Here is a 23,924-nt window from a genome sequence, read left to right as displayed (position 1 = left end):
GTGGCTCATGACCCTTTAATGAGATGAAGAGCTGATATCCTAACTCTCTAAAACCGGACCTGCATAATTAAAACATAGTAAGACATATATGCAAATATTTTTAAGAAATCACAAGACCACTAACTAGTCCTCAACGAGAAGACCAGCTGAGCAGACCTTACAACTTTTGCTGCCAAGAGGAGGCAGTGTCCCCTTCCCCACCTCCACTACCTCCAGCGCTCCAGCTCTAGTGCACATTTGACCTTTGTTAGCAAACTCAGTTAATCTTGCAGAACATTAACCCAGCTTAAAAAAAAAAAACAAACCTTTTACCATGTTAGAGTACTGTATCGTCAGCCCTTTGGTGAGCCAAAGGCCAGCCTCATACAGAATAGGTTACAGCTTGGAGCGAGGGGGAGAAGAACTGCAGAAAAGAGAATGGGAATGCCCATTTCACTGGCAGCAAAGTTCTTGGCCCACTCCTCAGCCATCTCATCTGACTTCACTCTAACCAGTGAGAAGAGAAGGTGTTAACAGTGTTAATCAACGAGCTGCTGGCACACAGCCAGATCTTCAGGTATGTAACTGAGCAGAGTGCCATTAATTTTAATGGAGCTGCACTGAATCCCCGCTGATCTGGTATTATTTCATAGTTTGCAAAGCAACATGGTCACCTGCTAGAGTCTAAAGCTCCTCTGTCACAGGAGCATACAAGTATGCTCTGCTGGTGACTGGTTCAGTCCTGCTACCGAGTCCTTCTGCCCAGTTTTTATAATGCCTGAACTGACTGTAATATGTTAGAAATGCCCACATATGGACAATGCCAAAGTACACAGGAACTTGCCTATATATTTTATATCACCCTTTCATCTCACCTGTAACAAGATGTTTGGACAAATCCAAGATGAGATATGGGGATGTTCCTAAGCTTAAAAAAATACCTTTAGGAGCATTAATTGCTAGATATCCTAATAATTAAGGGAGCTCTTCATTAAGAGAGAAGCTGGACACAGCATCAGTATAGGAGTGCACGGTCTCCTGGACTCCAAAGGATCTTTGAGGGGAAAGGAAGAAAAAGCAATCAACTATGTGAATTTCCAAGGTCAGGAAATGTTCAGATTCTCCCCAGAGAGCACAAAAGATCTTGAGGGGTATCTCCCTGTATCATGTTTAAAATGGGACAGTTTGCAGAGCCATTTCCTTCTGTTTTGGTGAGAAAACATAACAGGGAAACCTTAAAACCAGGCACTGTGCTTGAGAACTGAAAGACCTCTTAAGCTCTGAAGGCCATTGGCAGAGATTCTACAGAGCAGAGACAGGGACATGCCACACAGCCAAAGACTGTAGAGAACCACAGCGGGTAACAAGGCACCGCACCCTGGCTCTAGGCATGACTTGGGATAATCCTATGTTTTACTGCAGGTGAAATTCAGGGTGCAGTTCCTGCAACTGAACGCACACTGGAAAATTACTGGCCCTCACTGACTCCTTTTGGGAGAACATGAGCATAAACAACCCTGCGAAAAGGTCCAGTTGAAAAAAAATCTAGGCAATTTTTAAGATATTTCAGCCTATGCTCTCCACATTTAATACTTTTTGTACTAAAGGGTCAAAAGATATATAGTCCCATTTGAATAAATATGGGAAGCTGGAAAAATACAGAAACGATGATCTTGACTTCCTGCTGCATTTGAGGTAACTCCTTGAGCATAAGGAAACAGGGCACTCTGGTTTGGGCACCATGAGCTATGGCACTGCGAGGCCACAGCCATGCAGGGATCTTGTAGTGCCCTTCTGGAGAGCGCACCATACATTGCCAGGCATGTCCACCGAACAGGGTATGGAGCCAGCCCCACATGTGTTTAAAGGCAGAAACAAAACCCAAACACACGTCATGCCAAACATAGGTATTTTCAGTCTTTCATTATTTGCAGTCTCATCATGGAGAAGATGTTAAACGTAGCACAAGGTAATATTCCAGTTAATTTGGAGCTGCTATTACAAGTGGATGGAGGTTTTTCACACATTTATAGAAATCCCCATCCTAAGTTGATGTTAACATAAATTGATTCTTTTTTTTTTTTTGTGTGTGGTAGAGCCGAGTTTTGGCAGCAAAAACGAGCACTGCAAACCTCATTTCTATGTCTCCTTTACTGGAGAGTTGTGTAAGTCACATGACAACTGAGACTGCAATAGTGCTGAAGAGTACCCCTTCATTAAATGGAGCTGGAGGGCAGAAGGGAGAAGCAGGAAGCAGTTTCCCTCCGCGTGGACACTTTTATGGGTATTCCTTATCAGCTCCCGACCTGCCCAGCTCCGAGAAGGGCTGCGCTTTCTTATTTGCACACGACCTCCCGAGAAGCACACTCACCGGGACCGATTTTTACCCTTACAGCAAGCCCGGCGCCGCAGGTTTCGCTCAACACCTGCAAGAGAGGAGCCGGCGCCTTTGGGGGCATCGCGGGCGCCTCGGGCGGCTGCTGCCGCCGCCGCCGCGCACGGGCAGGCGGCGGGGAGGGGGGCTCCGCTCGTTGCCGTGCTTGGAGGAGGAGGAGGGGGGGAGGAGGCAGGCCTGACCTCATCGCCCGGGGCGAGCAAGGCGAGCCGCCCGGCCGGCAGCGCCCTCCGCCCCCCCTGCCCCTTCCCGCCGGCTCCCCCCGGCCCGGACAAGCTCCTCCCCGGCGCGGCCCGGCTCCAGGGAAGCGCGGGGCTCGGCGGCGCGGTCCGGAGCGGGACGGGACGGGCGCTGCGCCCAGGGCAGCGGCGGCGGCGGCTTCCTACATCTTCGGGCTGTGAAGCGGCGGCGGGAGAGGAGCCGGCGTTTTCCCGGGAGGTGGGCGGGCGGGCTGGCCAAAATCCAGCAGGTGAGTAACCCCGGCGCTCGGAGCCGCGTTTCTGGCCAGCCGACTTCCTGCGTCAGGCGGACAAAATCTGTTTTTTCGTGGTGTTGCTGTTTCCCTTCCCCCCTCCGGTTTTCCTGCTTATCTAATGGTAAGCGCAGGACGGGCCGCTGCGGTAGGGAAGGCGAGGCCGGGGGCTGCGGTAGGCTGGGAGAGGGGAGCGGATGGTGGGAACGGGCTCATGCGATGCTCGCAGGTACCGGGTGAAGGTGTGCGCGCCCGCTCAAGCAGCCGCACCTGGCGCAGGCTGAGGCGAGCGGCGTCCTTCTCTCGCCCTCGTGGCCAAGGGGAACAAAGCCGCAGCGAGATTAGACACCTGGTTCAAGGTCGCGTAGCGAGTAGCGGAGAGTAAGCTAGGGGAGAATCCGGCTCTGGACCCTCTTGGTTATGTATCAGTGTCACCGCCGTTACGTAGATTCCTGCAGAAGTGCTAATTTTGGGGGGTGAGGGTGTCACATCTGGTCAAGTAACTTCAGACGAGTAACTTCACTGACAGACGGGCACCTCCTTCTCACGGGCACCGTATCAAAGCTCCTAGGACACAACTTTGTCGCAACCAATGCCCCCCCGGTGGCTTTACCCGTGGTCATAGCCTACCTGGACCTGAAATTTCACCTCAGCTTTTGGGGGGAGGGTGCCAGTGAGTTTGAGAGAGGAGACACCAGTCTTCCGTGGTTCCTTTGTCCTAAGTGTCCCGGTTTGTTTGCCCTGAGTAAAGTTATGTTAGTGCCCTTAGCACTTTAGAAGGCACCGAAGGAAGCAGCCTGGCCTGTGAAGGCTGATTTGCGTCGGTTGAGGCACAGGTAGGTGGGGGAAGAGATGGGTGTTGTGCGTGGCAAAGATCAGTGAAACGGTTGCAGTCGCAGCTGTTACCTTGGTATGTCAACTCAAAGGTAATACGGAATGACGTCTGGACCAGGGTAAAGGTCGATGTCAAAGTAGGACTTAACTTTTTCCATTTTTTGCTTTATTTTTAAACCTTTAGAAGTTACGCTGGTACATAGGAAAGTCAATCTAGGGCAAATGTATTATGACACCCTAGCCCGGGAAATGGAAATAAGTCGAAAAAGTGGTCTAAGACTACATTGAAAAGGATGCTGATTTAAAATACTTCCTTTGGAGATGCCACTCCTAGAGGTGTAGGCTCTTGCTCCCGAACACACAACCCGTGTTGGTCAAGGGTCAGTCCACACCAGCAATTGCAGTGTGGAGGCAGTGGCTAAGCCACGGCTGTGCCACCACACCCGTTGTTCTGATGCCTTTTCGATGAGTGGCTGTCTGAGCCCCTCTCTGGCAGCATGGACTTCCCCTTGGAGGAAATTTAAGCCTGCTGCCAGGAGGCTTGCTTTTCTTTCTTGTCTGCTGTAGACCCCTTAGAAGTGGTTTACAGCTCCTCAGGAGCCTGAGCTCAGAGGCAGGAAACAGCTGACCTAGATAAATATCTGAATCAGTCTACTTTGTTACATTTCTAGTCTTGACTTCTTTTTCTGCTGAGTGCATACTTACTAGTAAGTGATAACCATGTCTGTAAGCTCATTTATTTGCAACTTAAATATAGTAGACGAGTATCCTGGAGAGTTTTTTTTTTTTTTTCCCCAGAGCCAGCCAAAGATTCTCAGTCCTGTAGGGAGGCTTGAATTTTACTACCAGCAGGATGAAGCCATTTGCTGCTGCCGCAGAAGGACGAGGGCATAGGCAGAGCTGGGGATGTAATATAAGGAAAGACAGCATCCAAATGCTGGGCTGGCTGTTGCTGCATCCTCTAGCAAAGAAGTGATCAGTGCCCAAGGTGGTGGATATTGTGAGCAGCAGTTGCCCCTGCAGCTATTGCTTGGCAAATATATCCTTCAGCCTCCTTAGCCATGCGATGTAATTTTTTTTTTTTTTGAAATAAAATCATGTGATGTCCTTGTGAAAGACAGTGTTTCATGATGTCATTTGTTTTTAGGCAAGACAAATACACAATCACTCATAGTATGAATACGATGTCCTTTAACTTTTATAATGGGACTGCTACTCCTATAGCAACTTTTTCTTTTTTTTTGTGCCTGTGGAAGTAGTATTAGTATAATCTTGGTTTGCTGGCCTTGGGCATACTGCTGTGTTGTGGACTTTATTTGAATTGTTGGTAGCACTTATCAAGAGGCACTGTTTTTTAACACCTGTTGATAAGTAGTTCTACAGTTTAATGATATCTTAGGAGTTAATCTATAAGAGTTCCCAAACAATTTCTTGGGAAATCTAGGAATGCTGAGGCTGTATTTGCAGGAACCTGGCTTTCATATAAATATTTGCATAGTCTCTTAAAGCTCTCTGCCAGATGCTTAATGCTGCTATATGGGCACCCTAAGTAGAGCTTATGCCTATTGAGAAGGTTAGCTGAAAAAACAGGGTACCAGAAGAATGCAATTTTGATGACTTTAGTAAAACTTTCAGTTGCTTGTAGATTCAGTTTTGGCTCTTTCCCCAGGGTGAACTTTAGCCTGTGGAGTAAACAGCATTCTCATTTCTTTAATCCTCAATAAAAATATCCAGTACCTCTTCTTGAAGTAGTATCAAGGAAACGTTGTTAATGAAACTAGATGAACATTCTCATCTCCTTTTCTCTTTAATACCTAATAGTTTTTTTTTTAAACTTTTCTATACTTCGTTTGTAAGTTGTGATTTTTTTTTTTTGGGTGCTGCTTGTTAAATAGGAGTCTTGAATGCATTGCTTTTATTTTCTCCAGGAAGAAGAGAGGTAAGAATTGCCCAGTGTGTGGAAAGAAAGATCATGTGAGTGAACCTGGAATCATCTCTCTGTTCATTTTTTCTCTCTCCAATTTTTTTTTTTTTTTTAACTCTTCCCCCATTTCTTTCATGGTAAAATTCCTGTAGCGGTTGTGTTTAAGGTCACACTGCTGAGGATTCTAGAAAGATATAAAATTGGTGGGAATAAGAAATAAAAGCATGCCTCCTTTAGCATCAACAGCCATAGCATCAACAAAAGCTAAAGCTTTGGGTTGCTCTTTTTATAAATCAAGCTTTGCACTAGAGCTGTTCCTTTACTATTTTAATGAGTTTTCAGAGTCTCTTAATTTCTTTATCTGGAAAATGGGAACTGATAATTTCTTGGATATGACTTTGTATGAGGCAAATGTTAGCCACTGCTCATGTAGATTGTTTTACAGGCTTTTATTCTTCCTTTTAGAAGCTGAACTTATCTCAATGCATTCGGCTTTTAACTGTTCTTCCCTCTCCTTTCTTTCTTGTTTTCATGTGATTGCTTTTACGTAGGTATAACTATTAAGATCTAGTCTGTGGGTTTTTTTTTCATTGTTGATAGTTATCATACAGCTTAGCAAACAGCTAATAAAGTTTTTATTTCCGCAAATGACACAAAATATGTATTGAAGTAATACAAAAGTACAAGAAGTATACTGTTGTCAGTCTATCTCTGGCTTCACTCGCCAAGCAAAATAGCAGTGTTACATTAGAGTATCTGAAGGTAATTTTTCCATCCTGTGGACTTACGTGGAAACAAATATAGCTAGGAGTACTTGGGTAGAATGCTACAAGCATGGTACTGCTGTTGACTAACAGTTAAGAGCATGCTGTGTGATAAGGAATATCATTATTATTTCTTGCGTGCAGAAACTAAGGCAAAAGCAATCTATCTCAAGTCAGGCAGCAGTGGTTAACAAAACTGGGGTTAAACCTTTAGGATTTCTTTGCCTTTTGTCCTTTCCTGTGTCCTTTGGGGGTGTTAACTCTCAGCTAGTGAAGGATGCACACTATAAATGACCCACGGGAGGCATAGGCAGAGGCTTACCTTCATCCAACAGTCACAAGGTGAGGAGATTAGGAGGATGTGGTGGCAGAGAGGACCGCTTATATTTGAGCAGCACAGCTCAACGCTCGGTGGAGATAACGGCCCCTCCTGGAGTTAGGAGGGGGACCAGCCTTTGGAGGACTAACGTCTTAAGAAGTCTTTATTAAATAAAGACATGATAGAACTTTAGTTTCCACACTCCCAAGGCATAGATGAGAAGAAGCTAAGATATTTCAAGTTGGTGCCTGCTGGAAGGCAGTGTATTTCACTATATTTGTCAATATACTGTCAGTAATGGCTATACATTTTATACCCCACTATTTTTGACTGTCTTTAGAGACAGTAGCATTATTTCTTTATTTTCAGAGTTCTGAAACAAAAGCAGACTTGACTTTTAGGAATTCTGTATTTCTGGAAGTCCAAACACTTGCTCTGTTCCATACTGGAGTAAAGGGAAATTTAGGGGCTGACCGCTTCTAAATGTCAGGTCTTTTCCTCACCTGGGTGTATTTTTTTTCAAAGCTAAGACGTGAGCAGGCAATGTGAAGTCTTAGCAAGCTGCCCTGCAAGGTTCAAGCTCCACGGGCCCTGTCTCTTGCAGGGGTGAGCTCCATCCGTTTCCTAGCCTAGGGCTCGCTGTTCGCTCTGACTGCCCCAGCTCACTTTAAAGGACACTTAACGCTTCTTCGGATGTGCCCCCTTATGTGCCAAATACTTGCGAGATATCTGGGGCAATGACTGGCGATGGGAAACAAGGATAATTCTGTGTTCCCACTAACCTCTTCTATACCAGGGTGGGTTTATGATACTTTTATGTGGGGGTTTATTTAAATCTATCTGAAGTATGAGGTGAATCTAGAGGCTAAAGTATTGGACTGAGGTAAGAGAGACCGGTCACTTCTAGCTCTACAGCTGATGGGACAGGGCTTGTTTCTCAGGTCAGCTTGTTTCTCCGTGATCCGGTTTCCTCATCTGTAAATTTGTTGCACTACCTTTGATTTATGTGTAAAACATTTTGAGGTGTATCAGTGATGCATGTTAAAAAACTAGATTATATCATTTTTGAATGCTATCCATTGTTTTTGCCTAACTTTTAAGAGTGCAATCTACGGGGGACTCTCGTGTTTTTCGTTTAATCTCTTTGTACTAGCCTTGGAATATCTCCATGGAAATACATATATACCTGTGTCTTTCCTGTATTTTATGGCTTGATGGTGAAAAAACTTTTATTACTCAGCAATCGGATTGGAAATAAATTAACAAGAACTGCATTGGTAGTAATGATTTTAAAGCCAGTTAATCAACAAAGAGAATTTTTTTCTCATTTAATTGGGAAAAAAAAAAAAAAGGATGAGGAAGTCTGCCAACCTGCAAAGCACTTCAAATTGTGATGTTGTAGAAAATGTTTTGGTATTTTTTGGTTATAGTGTACCTGTTGACTCACCTCAGAAATACCTAGTAGTCTTCAGTTTGCTATCCCTAGTAGTCTTTAGTTTGTTATCCCTAAGCTTTCATATGACTGTTTTTTGTTTACTTTTCAGAAGACAAGGAACAAGAGTATCTTCCTTTAAAGTGTTACTTGGCCTCTAGGTCTGGGCAGAACTGCATTTCCCAGCACTGCTCTGAAGAGCTGGGTAAGAATGGATGCGACATAAACCAGAAGTTCTGAAGACTTAGTCACCAATCTTGATGCACTTACTGTAAGCAGTAGTAAAGCTTATTTTCCCCAGTCTGGTGTGTAAATAAGAGTTCAACAGCATATATTAAATTTTTTTGCTGTCTTTAATGGGCGTGTACCGGAATCGGCCTTCCTGAATTGTGATCAAGTATTGGCATACTCTGGATGCTGTTGAAATCGGCTTCAGAGACATTTGCAGCGCAGTTTAGGGTGAGAAGACACCTCAGTACAGGCTCTGAAACATAATGTTATACTTCAGGCTGAATTATGCTGTGTCTTAACTCAACTGCTCTTTACAATAGTGGCTCTCAACAGCATTCATGATGGTGTGCCTGTACACGAGGTACAGCTCTGGAGGCAGGAGAACGGTATTTCTCAGAGGATGACTGAGACACTTCCTATGCTTTTTTAATGTAGGATAGTATTATGAGAGGTCTGCATATTAAATTATTAAAATGATTGATTGGAGAGGGGCTATAACTGCCTATGTTAGAACTGTAGTGGCAGACACTTTGAATGTCTGGTATCTGTTCTAATCGGTGGTTTTTATTTATTTATTTTTCCTCTTCTGACTTTTAAATAAACTGATACGTTTTAAATGTGGGATGCAACTATTTTACTCTATTTTAAAAACTTTGTGTTGATATGGCATATTTTCTCCCTGCGATGCCTCTTTCTCTGTTTTTGGTGTACTAGCTAAAATTTGACCAAGAGGAGAGCTTCTTACAATGCAGGAGAGTGAAAATAATGTGACCTGTGGGGCTGCTTGCTGTAGCACTATTAAATGAGTTAGCTGAATTTGTATTTCCTGGTGCTTTGTTCATGTTCTCGTGTCTGTGTCATAAACTTCAGAATGATATATGAGTAAGTGCTGAGAGAGAAGGGAAGAACTGAACTTGGTACTGATACTGTATGGGTTGTTGCCAGGGTATTCTTTCTTTAACTCTAATGCTGTCAGTGAGTGAGCACTAACTCAATCTTCTCAGTGTGTGCGGCGTTCGTGTTAATGAATAGTTGCCAGTGTGTAATAGTCAAGGTTGCACTGAGAGGCTATTAAGATCTGATTTCATGCTATATCCTAAATTATGCCCTCTCTTGAAATACCTCTGGTATTTTCCCCCAGATTTGGCATTTTTCCGAAGGAAAACTGACAACAAAGCTGGACAAAGCTTTCGATTTGTGATCGTTTTCTGTTTGTTTATAGGTTGACACTTTATTTCCGAACACTTGAATTGATTCAGCATTGCTGACAAAGGAAAGATGACCTCTACTGTAGTAAGTAAACAAAACATTCCTTATTTTTTAAGTGGGCCTATTAAGTGATGTACTGGTTAGTACACCTTTTTAAATGTGGCTATAAGTATTTCTTCTATTTTCTTCTCTGCAAAACGGGAAAGGTGCACTGTGAGAGAGGTGGAAGAGGCTTGAAATAGCTACTGTTTCAAATGCTCAGTTACTACTGTGAGAGATTTATACTTTTAGAACTTGTATTTGAAGGATAGATTGGAATGGCTTCTAATTACTTCCTAAAAGGTCTTACCAGGTAAATATTCCACAACCTCTTATGGGCCAATGTGTTTCAGACATGGCTTGGGTATAGCTGGTCCTGCCATTGGACAAAATGAGTCAGTAAGCATTTTTCATAGACAGGGACCACTGGATACACCAACGCTGTTGTTTGTCAGCATTTCTTTTGGTGACAGTACCGCCTTAAACTGTCCTTGCAGCTCATTTCCACCCTGTCAGATGCTGTGATGAAATGGTGGACTGGGTTCAAGAATCCTTTTTAGGTTGCATTACTGATCTCAATATTTGTTCCAGCTGCACTATATGTTATTTTTAGTATTTAAAGGGTGAGATATTAGGCTAATGAACGGTAAATCTTTCCCCATGTAAATGTGAGCCGCTAATAGGTATGTATGGTGAATTTCTGCATTAGCAAAATTATAGTATAGTTCTGTATGTAAATAACATATTAAACTTATTTTTTTCTAATTGCAGTCTGGTTTTTTTTTTTTTTTGTCTTCTCCTGTTTCCTTCCCAAATGTTATCATTTAGAGGCTACCACCATACTATGAAAATCATGGCTTTCAGCCAGAAAACTTCTCCTCTGCCAGGCAACCAGTAGGTGCTAATGCATATCCACAGTACCTCTCTACAAAAGCTCCGTCAGTGCCAAGCTATGTCCCAAGAGTTGCTACCTATCAGTCGAGTACGCCAGTGGCACATTCGTCCAGGAGAACCTGTACATCAAGTAAGATTGTCCGGATTTCTTCCAGTTTTAGGCTTGATGCCTTCTAGAGTGAGCTTACAAATGAGAGAGTCCACAAGGGCTGGCCACCTCTCTATGGATGAAAAAATAGTATCCGGCTGGGATGCCAGTGTAACTGGATAAGACCTGTGTGATTTGGAGGAATGGTGATGGAATGGAGAAAAGTCTGACTGGCAAAAATTTTAATTTCAAGGAAATATAGTTCTAGTGGCCATGCTAGAAATGACCTTATTTGGGAACCTAATATGTCTTTTTATCCTTGCTTTCATTTCAGGTATAAAGAAAGTCATAATCATTATCTCATCCGTTTTAATAGTCATATGTTGTATAATTGCTGCTTTCTTCATTTGGTATTTTGGTAAGAATTTTTTGTTTGTTTTAACAAAATGTTTATTAAACAAAGCAAAGATGTATTCAACTTGTAAGCTCAGAAATACACGTTTTTGTCTTCCATTTGATGCTGAATTAAGGACAGGAAAGTCCTGGCTGCCTAGCTCTTAAGAGATCAACTTATGTCGCTATATAATGACTCAGTTATTTCGAGTAAACAGTGCTGCTATTGCTTTCCTTCCTCTGTCAAACAGATATGTTTTTGGCATCAAGAGATATCATCAGTTTTTTCACTCTTCTGAAGCGGCTTGTTTAGCTGACTTTTCTGGAAAGCTGCAATCTATCTGGCAAAAGCTGCTGCAGAACAGCTACACCAATTCAGTGCAGTGGATTTACTAAAGAGTGATTTGACCTCTTGCAAGGGTCTTTGCATGGAGGGAAAGCTGGTGTGTGACCTTGCTTGGATAACACATTCTACGGTGAATTTCATTAGGGAAATCACTGCTGTGTATTATCTCTGAAACTTATGTCTAAATTCTAACTTCACTTAACTTCAAGTTAAGGAGGGAGATTGAAATAAATTTGAATACCTTAACTGTAAGAGTACAAATAGTCAGAATATATTTTCTTTCTGGCAGCTGAGGAAGTAATTCCTGTACACTTATTTTTTTCTATGAGACTTTTGCTTTTGAAAATGTGTTAAAGTTGCGTGAGCCCAACCACGCTGGGTGGGAACACAGATGATACGTTAACCTTGGAAGTCATCCCCATCTGGAGTGACTGAGCTCTGAAATTGGGCTAGAGCAATCCTGTTCAGCTTAGGTGAAGTTTGTCTTGTGCTGTTTTAATTTCGCTTTCAGTGAAAATCACTTTTCAGAGGAGATAAAAACATAGTAAATTATTTTTTAAGGAAACTCTCTTTTTTCTATTGTAGTAGAGGAAAGGGGAGAGTAAGAGAGAAGGGAGTTAATTTAAAAATATAAGGATGAAACTTCTTGCTTTTGTGTTCTTAGGGTTTGTTTGTTTGCCTTTTTCAATCACTTTGAATTATACTGGGTAGACTAATCTTATTTTAAATTGCACCAAAAGTGGCAGGTTGTATTTGGAGTTAATGACTTTCCTCCTTCTGCTTATAAGCTTTGCCAGTGTAAAGTTGACTCCTTAACCAACTTGATGGTGCTTGCTTAATTCAAGGGAGGCAATGGACAAAATCCAATTAGCTGCATCAATGACTTAATCTGGCAAGCAGCGTATAGGACAGAGCAATAAATCTGTTGTGTCAGGCTAGGTTCTCCTCCCGTCTCTGAATTTGTTTAAGAGCTTTTGCTAATGTTTTGCTCTGTCAAACTGGCATACTCCTGAAGATGTGAGCTGGCAATAGTCACTTGAGGTTAAGTTGACGCGCAGTCTAACAGCTGGGTATTGCTCTTCCCTTGCAGTAGAGAATCGCTGTCTTGGCTCCTTAATAGAGTGCGGCTCTTCGGGAACGTGTGTGCTGCCCTCCCAGTGGTGTGACGGGGTGAGCCACTGCCCTAACGGCGAAGACGAAAACCGCTGTGGTGAGTGTCTGCAGGCTGCAGCGGGGAGAACTTCAGCTAACTGCAAGCGGTTTTGAGCAACTTCCCATGTCTAAAGCTTGCCTAAGTTAAAATGGGGCCAGTTTAGGTTAAGCTGTATCCCTAAAGTGGTTTAGCCTGTGCTTCAAATCCTGTGTCTTGGTCTTCAGTATGTTTCCGATCGTGTTGCACAGCTGAAACAAAATGACTAACCTGAGGGTTTAGGCTGGCCTAACTTAGAATCAATTTAAAAAATATTATCTTTTAAATTGAGCCTAGTACGTGCAGATCTGAATGTAACGTAGGCTCTTGAATAGCAGTCACTGTTGTTGACTTCTTAGTAGGACTTCAGGTGGTAATACTAATCCGGCTGTGTTCAGTGACCTGGCTCGTCTTTTTCCATACCTTACCATTCCTCTTTCCTTGATCTCCCAGTTCTTCCTGTCAATCACTTTGTAACTCCTCTGTGTAAGAAGGCAGGCTAATCTGATCAGTATTTTCAGCTGAAAAGATGGCAAAGGAAGCTTTAGTGCACAGCTCAGAGTATAAGGTGTAAATGTCGTTAATTTGTCCTTTCCAAAGCTGTGACACGCCATGTTTCTAGTGCTTTTGTTGTGCCTGTGCCACTCTGGAAAGCTCTTGCTGTGTCCTATTCTCTGTTTTTGAACTTTTTTTCTGCACGTGCCTCATGCAGTGTTAGCATTTAAGGACTTAAGCACTAAAGCCGTTTCTCTCCGCTTAGTTGAAGAACGCATTTTTGTAGAAGCTTGTTCCATCTTTTCTTTTGCTTGAACTATTTTATATTAAATTCTTCTGCAAATGAATGCATAATGCAGTTTGGAAGGGCAAAGCTAATTGCGTCATGTCACATTCTTGCTCTACAAGAACTTATATGAAGAAATATGGTATGTTAAGGTATAGTGTACTAATATAGTATATATAAATATATTCTAACTTATGTATGTTTAAAAGATGGTATATTAAGAAATACATAGTATATGTAGAGAAAAGATAAATAAAAATCAGATATTGCAGTCTTCAGTGGTAGAATATGAAAGAATCTTCAGGGTTTAAGAGCTGAGATGAAAAGATGAACACGATATTGTACATTTGCATTTTAAACTGGTAATTGTTTTAAATTGCCTTACACCAAAGAATTAAATAATTGTGGTATTTCTGTCTACCAGATATTTACCTAAAATTTGTATAGAGGGCAGCGTTAAATTAACCCCAGTTCATTCATACTTACAAAAAAATATTATGGCTAACAAATATCATGGGTAACAATAACTTTAAGTAGAGAAAGACTAGTAATGTAGAGTTTGTGTTGTTCTTAGGTCTTTTTCCTTTCATGGTAGTTAGACTTTCTGGACCAAATTTTATCCTGGAGGTTTATTCACCTGTCAGCGAGTCCTGGTATCCTGTTTGTCAGGATGACTGGAATGACGATTATGGAAAGATAGCATGTCAAGACATGGGCTACAGTGCGTAAGTATAACCTTGCTCAACTTCGCAAAGACATGGAAAGGTTAAAATTTCCCTAGTAGGGTTTCCTAAGAATGTGCATCTAAAAAAAAAAATAGTTTCCAGTCTAGCAGTCATGATCACAGATGGGTCTGATCTTAGCAGCGGTAGGTGTTGTAACAATTCTTCAACATATCACAGCGTCTGGCATGGATGCAGCATTTATGGTGTATTTGGATCACTTGTGTCTAATACATTCACTCACAGGGGTCTTTAAGAACTCACTTGAGTTAGTTCTGATTCTTTATAGTTGCTCAGTAACGCCCAATCTAACTCTTAATCTGTCATTGTTAGTGTTACATAGAAAGCCTTGACCTTCTGAGGAGATGAGTAACAAATGTGAAAGATCACCACAAACATTTGCAACGGGTGTGCTAGCCAGATTGGATCCACACAACTCTATAACCTCAATTTTTCTGTAGCTGAGATACTTTATGCTGATACTTTAAGTTGATAAGGTTGGCAAATGCTGTCCTGTGGTATGCACGAAGTAATAGGGTGAATTTTTTTGTCTAGGCAGAACTTGTGTTTGCCCGTGCTGCACAGGGACACTCTGTAGTAAGATATCTGAACTAGCAATGCCCAAAGTAGTCCCAAGTCAGTCAGATGGCCCAGCAGCAAGTCCTCGCAGAGCCAGTCCTCAGCTAAAAGGTGTTGCAGAATGGCAATACTTACTGTCTGTCACTGTCCTAAGTAAATGTAGCAGCAGAAGCATCTCTTCATCATGCCCCATTCCACGGGGCTGGAAATTCCTACTATTCATATTGGATGAAAATATTATTTTAATCTGGTTGTTTGATGGGAAACTGAACTTGAAAAATTGTTATTAAAAGATTACTAAAAGATATTAAAAATAATTATTAATAAATATTATAAATTATTGTTAAAAGAATCTGAGCCTCTGGCACTGTACTGTGTTTAGTGCAAAAAATAATAAAAAAAGTTTTATAGTGGTATTCATGTCAGAAGCTCTAGCTTGGTGCAGTTTGTTATTAGCTGTTTGAAAACTGAAACAGTTGGGTTTCTTAATGGACTTTTTCTGTTTTACAGAGATACATATTACTATAGTCAAGGAATAGCAACTGGAGTTGGCTTTAAAAGCTTTTTGAAGCTGAATACAAGTGCTGAGAACATAGACTTGTACAAAAAGCTCTATGTCAGGTATTTTTGCTTAATACAAAATTCTTTCCTTTTATCAGGAGTCTTTTCAGTAGGTGTAAGAGATGTAGCTTCTACCAGTAGCATAAAGCCAGCACATTTTTCAATGGGAATTAGTAGAGGAAAGGAGACTTTGTTTTTCATCTGATTGCAGTAACTACTCTCCCTGCTATTTAAAATCACAGTTCTCATTTTCCTGTCTTTTCACTCTTCGAAAAAAGGGAAAACGTCCCATTCTGTTTCTTCAATGCTGTGCAGAAGGTTGCCATATTAAAGAAACTATCATGACGCTATTTGGCCATCGATATGAATTCCTGTGAGATACTAATAACTGTGAGATGTTCGCAGCAGTTCGTACTGCTTTTCTTTTTTTCAAATCACATGAACACACGGCTTGGAAAATGGATCTTTCACTGTAGAAGGCATTGTTTTTTTTAATCATTAAACTACTCTAAAGAGTTTAGTTTCCAAACCTGTAGACTGCTGTACCTAGAAGGTTCCCTTGGCTCCCTGTTTAAGTTCTGCTACAGCTACTTCATAAATCAGTCCAACTTTTTCTTAGGCTCTCCTTCATTTTGTTCCTCAGTAGGTTTACAAGCCTCTTGTACTGCCTACCTGTGCTAGGGCCTGAGTAATTTTGGTGAATGGAAGAAACGGCGATGGCCACATGGGTGCTAGTAGCGTAGCTGGAGGGGGTGAAGAAAGGAGGGACCCTCAGCAGGAAGACAAGCATGAAGGCAGGGCACGTAGCTGGGAAGGACAGGAGGCAGCCACAGGGTGGCCTGTGTGCACCATTGGCTCTGCTGTGTGCCTAAAAGCCTCTTTGCCTTTTGATTTCTATTGCAGTGACTTCTGTGTCTCAGGAAACGTGGTTTCTCTGCGCTGCATAAGTAAGTGTCTTTTGTTTCTTACACTTCTGCTTGTTCGTGCTTTGAACTGCTGTGGCTGGAAAGCCATTTCAGGCTGCGTAAAGAATTGCCATCATCTTTTGATGGGTAGATGACTTAGCTGTGGTTCTCAAGTTTCAGACAGGGAATATGAGAGCCGGGGTGGGAGAGGAGACGTGGGGGATGTTTTATCCCCAATTGCTTTTGTCTTTGTTGCCACCAGTTCCTTGAAATACTTTGCCCATGATGAAACTCTCCAGCCATTGCTATGCAATTGTGGCGGGAAGTCTGTAACACATCTGCTGCCTGACACGTGGCCGTCGGGTGGGCAGTGCTTTCCCAATGGTGATGACTGCGAAGCGATGATTCCTAACTGTTTCCTATTTTTTTACATAGCACAAAGATGTGTATTTGTGTGGCTCATCAAAGATATTTGAATGCAGCAGCATTCAAAGGTATAGCAAACCACTGTTTTACAGTCATTTTGAACTGATAAATTGAGGGCAGCATCTGCCAAATCTGCTGACTGATGTTTGTAATGTAAAGAGGGCCTTAGCTAAACGAGTCGTGGGACCTCAGCGTGCAGCTCAGTGCTGCGAATCTGTGGCAGAGGCTTGGCTTGTGGCGTATCAAACGGTAGCCGCGTAGCATGCTTAGTGCACGCCTCTGCTGGGTGATAACGAAGCCTGAGCTGAAGAATCTGCCTTCTGGACTAACTTGTTCCTTGACTAATGTCTGTACGTATAACCCCTCAGAGTGCGGCCTGTCCACTAAAAACGTTATGAGCAGAATCGTGGGCGGAAGCATTGCATCGCTGGGCCAGTGGCCGTGGCAGGTCAGCCTCCACGTGCAGGGGGTCCACATCTGCGGCGGCTCCATCATCGCCCCCGGGTGGATAGTGACCGCCGCTCACTGCGTGGAAGGGTGAGTGGCAAACTCCGAGGCAGCTGACCTGCAGGGCCGAGCAATAAATGTGGCTGTCTGCGTTCGTCTTAGGAATGGCGAATTTTTGCCACTTCAGGCCAAAAGCGAGGTTAAACATTTGCTGAAGTCTTCTAGCTTTCCACTTTAAAACTGAATTGAATGCCTTTTTTCCCCTTCTTGAATGCAAGTGTTAGCCATCATATTTTGGCTGGGTAGCCACGTGGATTTAAAGCGTTGCAGGAAATTTTGTTTTGGAAGAGACTAGCTGCAGATTGGCTGTTTGCTTCCGATGGAAAGAAAATCTTTACTTACTTTTTAAAGGTGGACGGTGCTGTTGGGCACAGATACCCACCCAGCTTAAGAGGTGAATTCAAGGTAACCGAATTTACTCCGGACAGTACAAGGTTAATTGTCAACAAGAAGTTCAATTACTCTTTAGGGAGGGGGGGAAAAAAATCCCTCTAATGTCACAGAACAGTAAATATAATCAGTTTAAAGCTGGTCTAGATTAAGATGTATGTACTGTTTAGTTCCTCATATCTTCAGGCTACAGGGTAATAAAGCCCAATGGAGTATTAAATTTAGATTTTACCTGACCAAGAAACACTTTATGTGGATATCAACAACAAAAAAAGCTGGTGCTTTGTCTGTTTTAACCTATGAAAACAGAAGCTTAAAGGACACTCAAAAGTCTGATACCTTATGTTCTATGGCAGGATCTATTTAAAAGGTAGCCACTTTTATTGGAGGAAAAAATCCACTAAAACTAAGAAAAAAATTTTTTTTAACGGTTGTTTGGCTGGATCTCAGTTAGAGGCTAAGTTAAGGAAAAATAACTTTGTCCTTAACCTTGAGAAAGGAATGCAAATGTTTATTTTTACGCAAAGATCTTATCCCTCTTCTGTTTTCTAGTTTGAGCTGTGTAACATGTGAAAGTTCTAGGAGTGGCAACCAAGCCATGTAGCTGGTACAAAACTGTTTTTCAGTCTTGGCTTTTTGTGGGACCTACACAACAGCTGCTGCCTCAGCACTTCTGATCGAGAGAGGTTTAACACTCGTGGGCAGTTTTCTACAGAGCATTTGTAAACTGTATTAAATGACTCCTTAACTTATATCCAGCAAGTGTGCTTAACATAAAAAATCCTAGCACTTTCCAGACACTGAAATTCCTTCAAAGATCCTGGTTTTCTTAACTCTGGCTTCTGCTTCTTCCATGCTTCAGATAGTACACAAAGGTAATACCACTGATATGTGAGACTTACTTAGGAATAACTGCTTGATGTCTTGAAATCAGTAAGGAGACTGCAGTGCTGCAGTCTCAGAGGCGATTTGCTGAGCTGAGTGGCTAAGGGAGTAGGCAGCAATACTTAACCTATTTCAAAGAATTGTTATGTATTTATGTTTAGAAATTGGAATCAAGCTTTCCCAAAGCTCGATGCCTTGCACTTTGGCTTTCAAAAAACTGATTGCGAGTTGCATTTTTGTTGGGTTTGTTGTTTCTTTTTTTTAGTTAAATTATGTCCCTCTTACACTGTTTGTCTATTTGCACCTTTTTGATGTGTGTGGAACAGAAGTATCTGATCACTGACTTTTTCTACTTCTTTTCCGAATGTGTTAATACATTTGGATTAACATCAGTGAAAAATAGTGCTGTTAAAGTTGACAACTGAGGAGAGACTGGCCAAAAGTAAAGGAGTCAAAAGTTACTGTTTACCTTTGTCTTCAGAAACGGTTGTCAAATGCACGTGCATTCTTGGTCAGAGTAAAGATAATTTTTGAAGCTGTAAGCTGGGACGCCTTACCAAAGAAGCAAACTTTCTAACCTTTTGTTTTTTCTCTAGACAATTATCTGACCCGTACAGGTGGAGAGTTTATGCTGGGATCCTGAATCAGAATGAGATGTTCTTAAAAATGGGACACAGAGTGCAACAAATAATTTCCCATCCAGGTTATGATGCAGACTCTAAAGACAACGATGTTGCCCTTATGAAGTTAGAGGTGCCACTGACTTTTACTGGTACGCATTCTGCTCTTCCTAAAGGCAAAAAACTGACAGCAATGAGCACCTCTCTTAAAACTTCTGAAGTTAATCAAGAGATCTTTCTAGACACTTACCCATGGGAAGAACAGGAAATGTGGGTAGAGACATCTTAATGTCCCCTCTGCGATTTGGGCTGAACACTGAATTTTCTAAGTAGGGTTTATTTAAATCTAGTACCATACCAAAGGTTTGTATATAGAAGTTCATTGAGGAGTTTAGGTGAGCTTTTAACTCCTTCACTGTTCTCCATCTAAGTAATGTACTTCTGCAGCAAAATAGTATAAGGTGCCTAAGTATCATTGCCTCTTATATGTGCAGCCTCAGGATGTAATGGCAGAGCAATTGACTAAACCTTAAGCCAAGTTATATCAAAACGCAGTAGAGAAAAGTAGAATTGTTCCAAGCTCCTGCTCAGACTCCTCGTGTTAGCAGGTGACTTTATCTATTTATTTATTTGTTTTAATTTTTAAAATTGAAAGGGCCTTTTCTTAAAGGTGGACGTCAGCTGTTTGTAAGCAAGCAGTAAAAACTAGAAGACAAAGCATTATTTAAACTTAAAGGGCTTTATACAGGTGCTATCTCTATGGGTGCTTTATGTTTCAGTGCATCAAGTGAAAGCTACTGGAAATAACCTGAAAGAACTTTTCTGCTGCTGAGGGTAGGGAGGTTGTCTGTTCACCATGCACGTTTTTGTGCCTTGTTTTTCATGTGTTTAATACTGCTTATATATGGGCTACATCCAGTCCTGCTTGGGCTATGATTATTTTCAGTAGGGTTTTGCAAAGAGAATGCAGAGAGGTATCATGGAGGGTCTGTTATTTATCCACTGTTTCTATAGTTGTTGGAAGATTTTCTTCTCTCCTTTTTCTTCCTTTGCTGTCAAAGAGCGGATGTTAATTATCTTGATAGCCTAACGAATTCAGCTGTAACGATTAACTCTGCTTGTTCCTCACCTTGAGGTCGAGGCTAGGCAGCCTTTAGGAAAGGGCAGCTGCTAAGCTTTCCCGTGCCGCCTTTGCACAGGAATTGATTAACTGCAAGGAAGCTAGAGTACAGAGAAAATGCATAGTGTGTATGTATTTATGTATAAGCAAGTGCTGGTCATGCTCAAATATTTCAAGTGTATTTATTTTGCATTATGTCTGGACATCTGGGATTACAGACTCTCACTGTAATTGCTTTGTAGACAATATAAGGCCAGTTTGTCTGCCTAATCCGGGAATGACGTTCCAGTCAGATCAGCAGTGCTGGATATCTGGGTGGGGAGCAGAGTACCCAGGAGGTAAGCGCGGCTCCCAGATACTTTCGTCTTGTATAAAGCCAGGCCCCTTCAGTCTACAAATAGCTGCTGCGTGGGTTATAAGTCAGTGAACAGTTTTGAGCCAGATCTGTCAATGTGCCCAATATTATTTGGGGCTACAATAAGCAGGTTCCATGTTCTCTTGCTTTACAGTGCACTGACAGTGATGCACGATAATTTACTGACCTCTTGGAAGGGAATTTTAATGTCTTAGTATTCTGCGTGCTGTGGACCATACACTCAAGTGTCCGTTCCCATGTTTCTAATAAGTTTTTTCATCTTGGGTTTTGTGATAGCGACGTATTACGGTGTTTGTTCTAATTTTGTCCTTGTGTCTGTATTTTTGTGCATGTCTCAACTTCAGGTAAAACATCAAATAACTTGAATTATGCTACGGTACCCTTAATAGAACGTTCTAGATGTAATTTTATTGATATCTATAATGGCATAGTTTTGCCTACAATGATCTGTGCCGGATTTCTAAAAGGAGGAGTTGATTCCTGTCAGGTAATTATTTTTTATTAACATCTAGTAATCATGTAGTTGGTTATTTTAAGTCTTCTTATTAGTAGGTTATGTGTATGTGTTTGGTGTTTTTTTGTTTTTTATTTTAGTCATTTGCTAAGTACAAACTGATCATGCTAAAAAAATTAAGAAGTGACTAACATTTCAGTCAGGCTTGTAGTTTCTTTTGTGACGCATCCTTTTAAAAGGGAACGCTCTTGTTACGATCTTCTGAATAGCTGCCAGCGCTCAATTCTTGCTAAACATGTGAAGAGGGTGAGGCAGTCCCTTTTAATGCTTCAAGGATGTTTTTTGTTGTCTTGTGCTTGAAAAACGAATGAATAGTACTCTTCATGATAATGGCAACACTCTTAATATTATGCCTGTGAACAGGGAGGTCTATAAACTATCTATCTCATTTAGTGCTTTGGGCAAACAATTTTCATGCATATTACATAGTCATCATTTAATATTGTAATTGCTATAGCAAGCTGTTTTAGTTACTGTGCAGAAATGACATTTATTTCTCTTAAACCTAACTGGTATTCCTGAAGTGAAATGAATTGTGTCTTTCCAGGTGGCCACAGAACTAATAATACGCCTATGTTTTGTGCAGGGTGACAGCGGAGGTCCTTTAGTGACTTACGAAAACTCTCTGTGGTGGTTGCTTGGAGATACCAGCTGGGGAACTGGCTGTGCTAGTCCCAATAGACCTGGAGTTTATGGGAATATGACTGTGTTTACAGAATGGATTTATAAAAATATGCAGGTAAAATATTTGGAGGGTTTTAATATTTTTAAATGGAATTTAAATATTTATAACCTGAGACTTATCTGACCATAAAGCTGTTTCCTTGAGAAGCATCCATATAATTGATAAGATCGAGTCTCTTAGCAGAACTCCTTTGTTTGAACAAGCCTTTGCTTTTGTTTTTTAAACAGGCAAACAGATGACAACACTCTCTTTCCTTCTTTGCTGATCCACGTTTCTGAGAACAAGACTAAATTAAGCCATGGGTGCCTGGGATATTTATTCACCTTACAAATGATTTTTCTCTTTGAATTTTATTTTTAAAAAGTAACATGAAGGATCGCACACTTGGTTCTGTGCTGGTTGCAGTGACTGATTTAATCAATGAAGAATTATCACAATAAGCACCTTTCTCCTTAACGTGGTGCCTGGCAGAAAGTTGTTCTGCTTGGAGAAATCAGAAAATCAACTGCTTACTCTATTTGTAACTTTCACTTGATAATCAGGCACGTGTTTATAAGGATAATCTTGATCACAATTTAAATTAAGATTTTTGTAGCAGGATGTCGAGACAGTTGGTTTAGTAGTGTTTTTAAATTAAATATTAAGTAATGTGAACATCAAATCTCTGAGCTGCTGGTTGGCAATTTAAGGAAAAAAAAGTGAATTGTTTTTGGTATATATGAAGGGAAGCTTTCATGCACTACAGTAGAAGAAGAGAAGAGATACTGTATATTTAGCTTGTTAAAAGTCCTCAGGATCTTGACAGCTGTTGTCCAAGTCGTATTGTTCAAAGTGAGATCCGTCTGACCACCTCAGTTACTAAAAGTGCCGTTCTGCCGTAAGCCACTGTGAATCCCTCGAGGGCAAGACCTGCCATGGCTCCGAGCTGTGGCAGGGAGCAGTGAATTAAGCGTCCGGCTGGTGAGGTCTGTGACTGCACACGTCAGAGCATGACTCTCGAAGGGCAAAGTTTTTTTTTCCAATGAAGCTGTGTTGCAAGCTATAGACCTCCTGTTGCAGCTATGCATACAGAGGCAAAGAACACAAAGCTGTTTCTGCCTAACCAGATGACTACCTCGTTTATTAAATTTGGCTTGTAATTCCTTAAAGCTCTCCTTTATGTATTTGCATGTATGTTTTTAGTAAAATGTCTTAAATATCAGCACGCCATCTCAGCTAGGGTTTTAAAAAATAATTTATAATCATAGTAAAGAGGATCAAAAAGCCATAACAAGTCACTCTTAATAAGAAGGATACATCTTTTGAGTGAAATGACTCTACTAGTCTTATTTTCTCTGTTGGTACTGAAATGCAATTGTCTTGCATGGAAACACTGCACCAAATAAATATATGTTGGATTTTTTTTTACAAATAGTTTTCCTTAGTGGTGGTTTGTGTTTGTTTACTTGGTTTTTTTTGGAAGCAGCTGCTGAATTCAGTGTCTGAAGTGCTCTCAAAATCTGATTTTAAAAACACAAGTGGGTAATCCAAGAGATTTTTTTTTTAACTTCCACTATTTCAGGTCCTTGACAAACCCAGGGAAAAAAGTTGGATGTCTAGAAGCACTGAGCTTATTCAGTGGCTGGATTTGATGAAATCTCTCTTAAAGGCAGTGGGCTGAGGTTGTCGCACCCTGTTTTGTTAATATGTTAAGGCACCCATATTTGTTAATGCTGCCTGAAGCGATGTGTACCTGCCTCTTTTCTCTAGGGGTGAGAGGATGTTTTCAATAGCACATAAGCATCGAGTGTGCCTTGAGGGATACCGTGAAGTAGTCAACAAATTTAAGGAATGTTCAACATACATAGAAATAAAAAATGTTTGAGTGTTATGATATTGGGCTCTTGGAAGGCTTTAGACCCACAGTAACGTCAGTCAACTGTAGCAAAACACTGTACTGAAAAGTGAAAGACTGGCTCTGATGTTAAACAGGGTTTTAAGAAAGCTATATGCTCCACCTGAGGTGAATGCTGTACTGCAGGTTGATAGTCACCCACCTGCTGCTGCAGTTTCACATCAGCGGATCAAACACCTTCCATCATTTCTATCCTTCACTAAAGAGAAAGCTTTTCTTGTCAGCATCTTGCTTGGATATTACTAAATGACACACTTCTATAAGCACAAAATTTTTAGCTGAATGCAGGCTTTCTTTGTGCTATGCAAAGCACGGCTTTGTCCTTTTAAAATAAATCCTCCATATGAAAGATATCATAAGTATAACGTTATGCAGTATTATTATATTTTGCCCTGGCTTCCGTGAAAGGAAAGAGCCTTTGGAAAGGTTCGCTTAGGCATGGGGAGGGAAA

The 23,924-nt window shown here is 41.4% G+C and overlaps 1 protein-coding gene across 18 annotated transcripts; it reads left to right on the top strand.

The window, feature by feature from the left end:
- Positions 1-288: 288 nt before the first annotated feature.
- Positions 289-23,709, top strand: TMPRSS2 (transmembrane serine protease 2). 18 transcript variants are annotated; one of them, XM_009679492.2, is made up of 16 exons: positions 289-556; positions 5,609-5,654; positions 8,232-8,390; positions 9,573-9,643; positions 10,427-10,622; positions 10,915-10,998; positions 12,410-12,529; positions 13,864-14,014; positions 15,101-15,211; positions 16,055-16,098; positions 16,851-17,019; positions 18,861-19,036; positions 20,247-20,342; positions 20,725-20,867; positions 21,481-21,633; positions 21,807-23,707. In XM_009679492.2, the coding sequence occupies exons 4-16, from the start codon at positions 9,629-9,631 to the stop codon at positions 21,816-21,818; spliced, it is 1,470 nt and encodes a 489-aa protein (XP_009677787.1). In that variant the 5' UTR covers positions 289-556; positions 5,609-5,654; positions 8,232-8,390; positions 9,573-9,628; the 3' UTR covers positions 21,819-23,707. The 18 variants fall into 18 exon arrangements, with proteins under 18 accessions (XP_009677787.1, XP_068770564.1, XP_068770486.1 ...); XM_068914473.1 differs by having other exon boundaries at positions 324-556; positions 8,281-8,390; positions 13,885-14,014; positions 21,807-23,709; XM_068914434.1 differs by having other exon boundaries at positions 324-556; positions 8,235-8,390; positions 13,885-14,014; positions 21,807-23,709.
- Positions 23,710-23,924: the final 215 nt, after the last annotated feature.

This window comes from Struthio camelus, chromosome 1 (genome assembly GCF_040807025.1).
Source record: "Struthio camelus isolate bStrCam1 chromosome 1, bStrCam1.hap1, whole genome shotgun sequence".
NCBI lineage: Eukaryota > Metazoa > Chordata > Aves > Struthioniformes > Struthionidae > Struthio > Struthio camelus.
This window is presented reverse-complemented; position numbering and strand designations above follow the sequence as displayed.

Excerpts from the sequence above, each read along its gene's own strand:
- TMPRSS2 (XM_009679492.2), top strand. Across the intron at positions 12,530-13,863 it reads CGAAGACGAAAACCGCTGTG|GTCTTTTTCCTTTCATGGTA; the intron begins GTGAGTGTCTGC and ends TGTTGTTCTTAG. Across the intron at positions 20,343-20,724 it reads GGGAGCAGAGTACCCAGGAG|GTAAAACATCAAATAACTTG; the intron begins GTAAGCGCGGCT and ends TCTCAACTTCAG.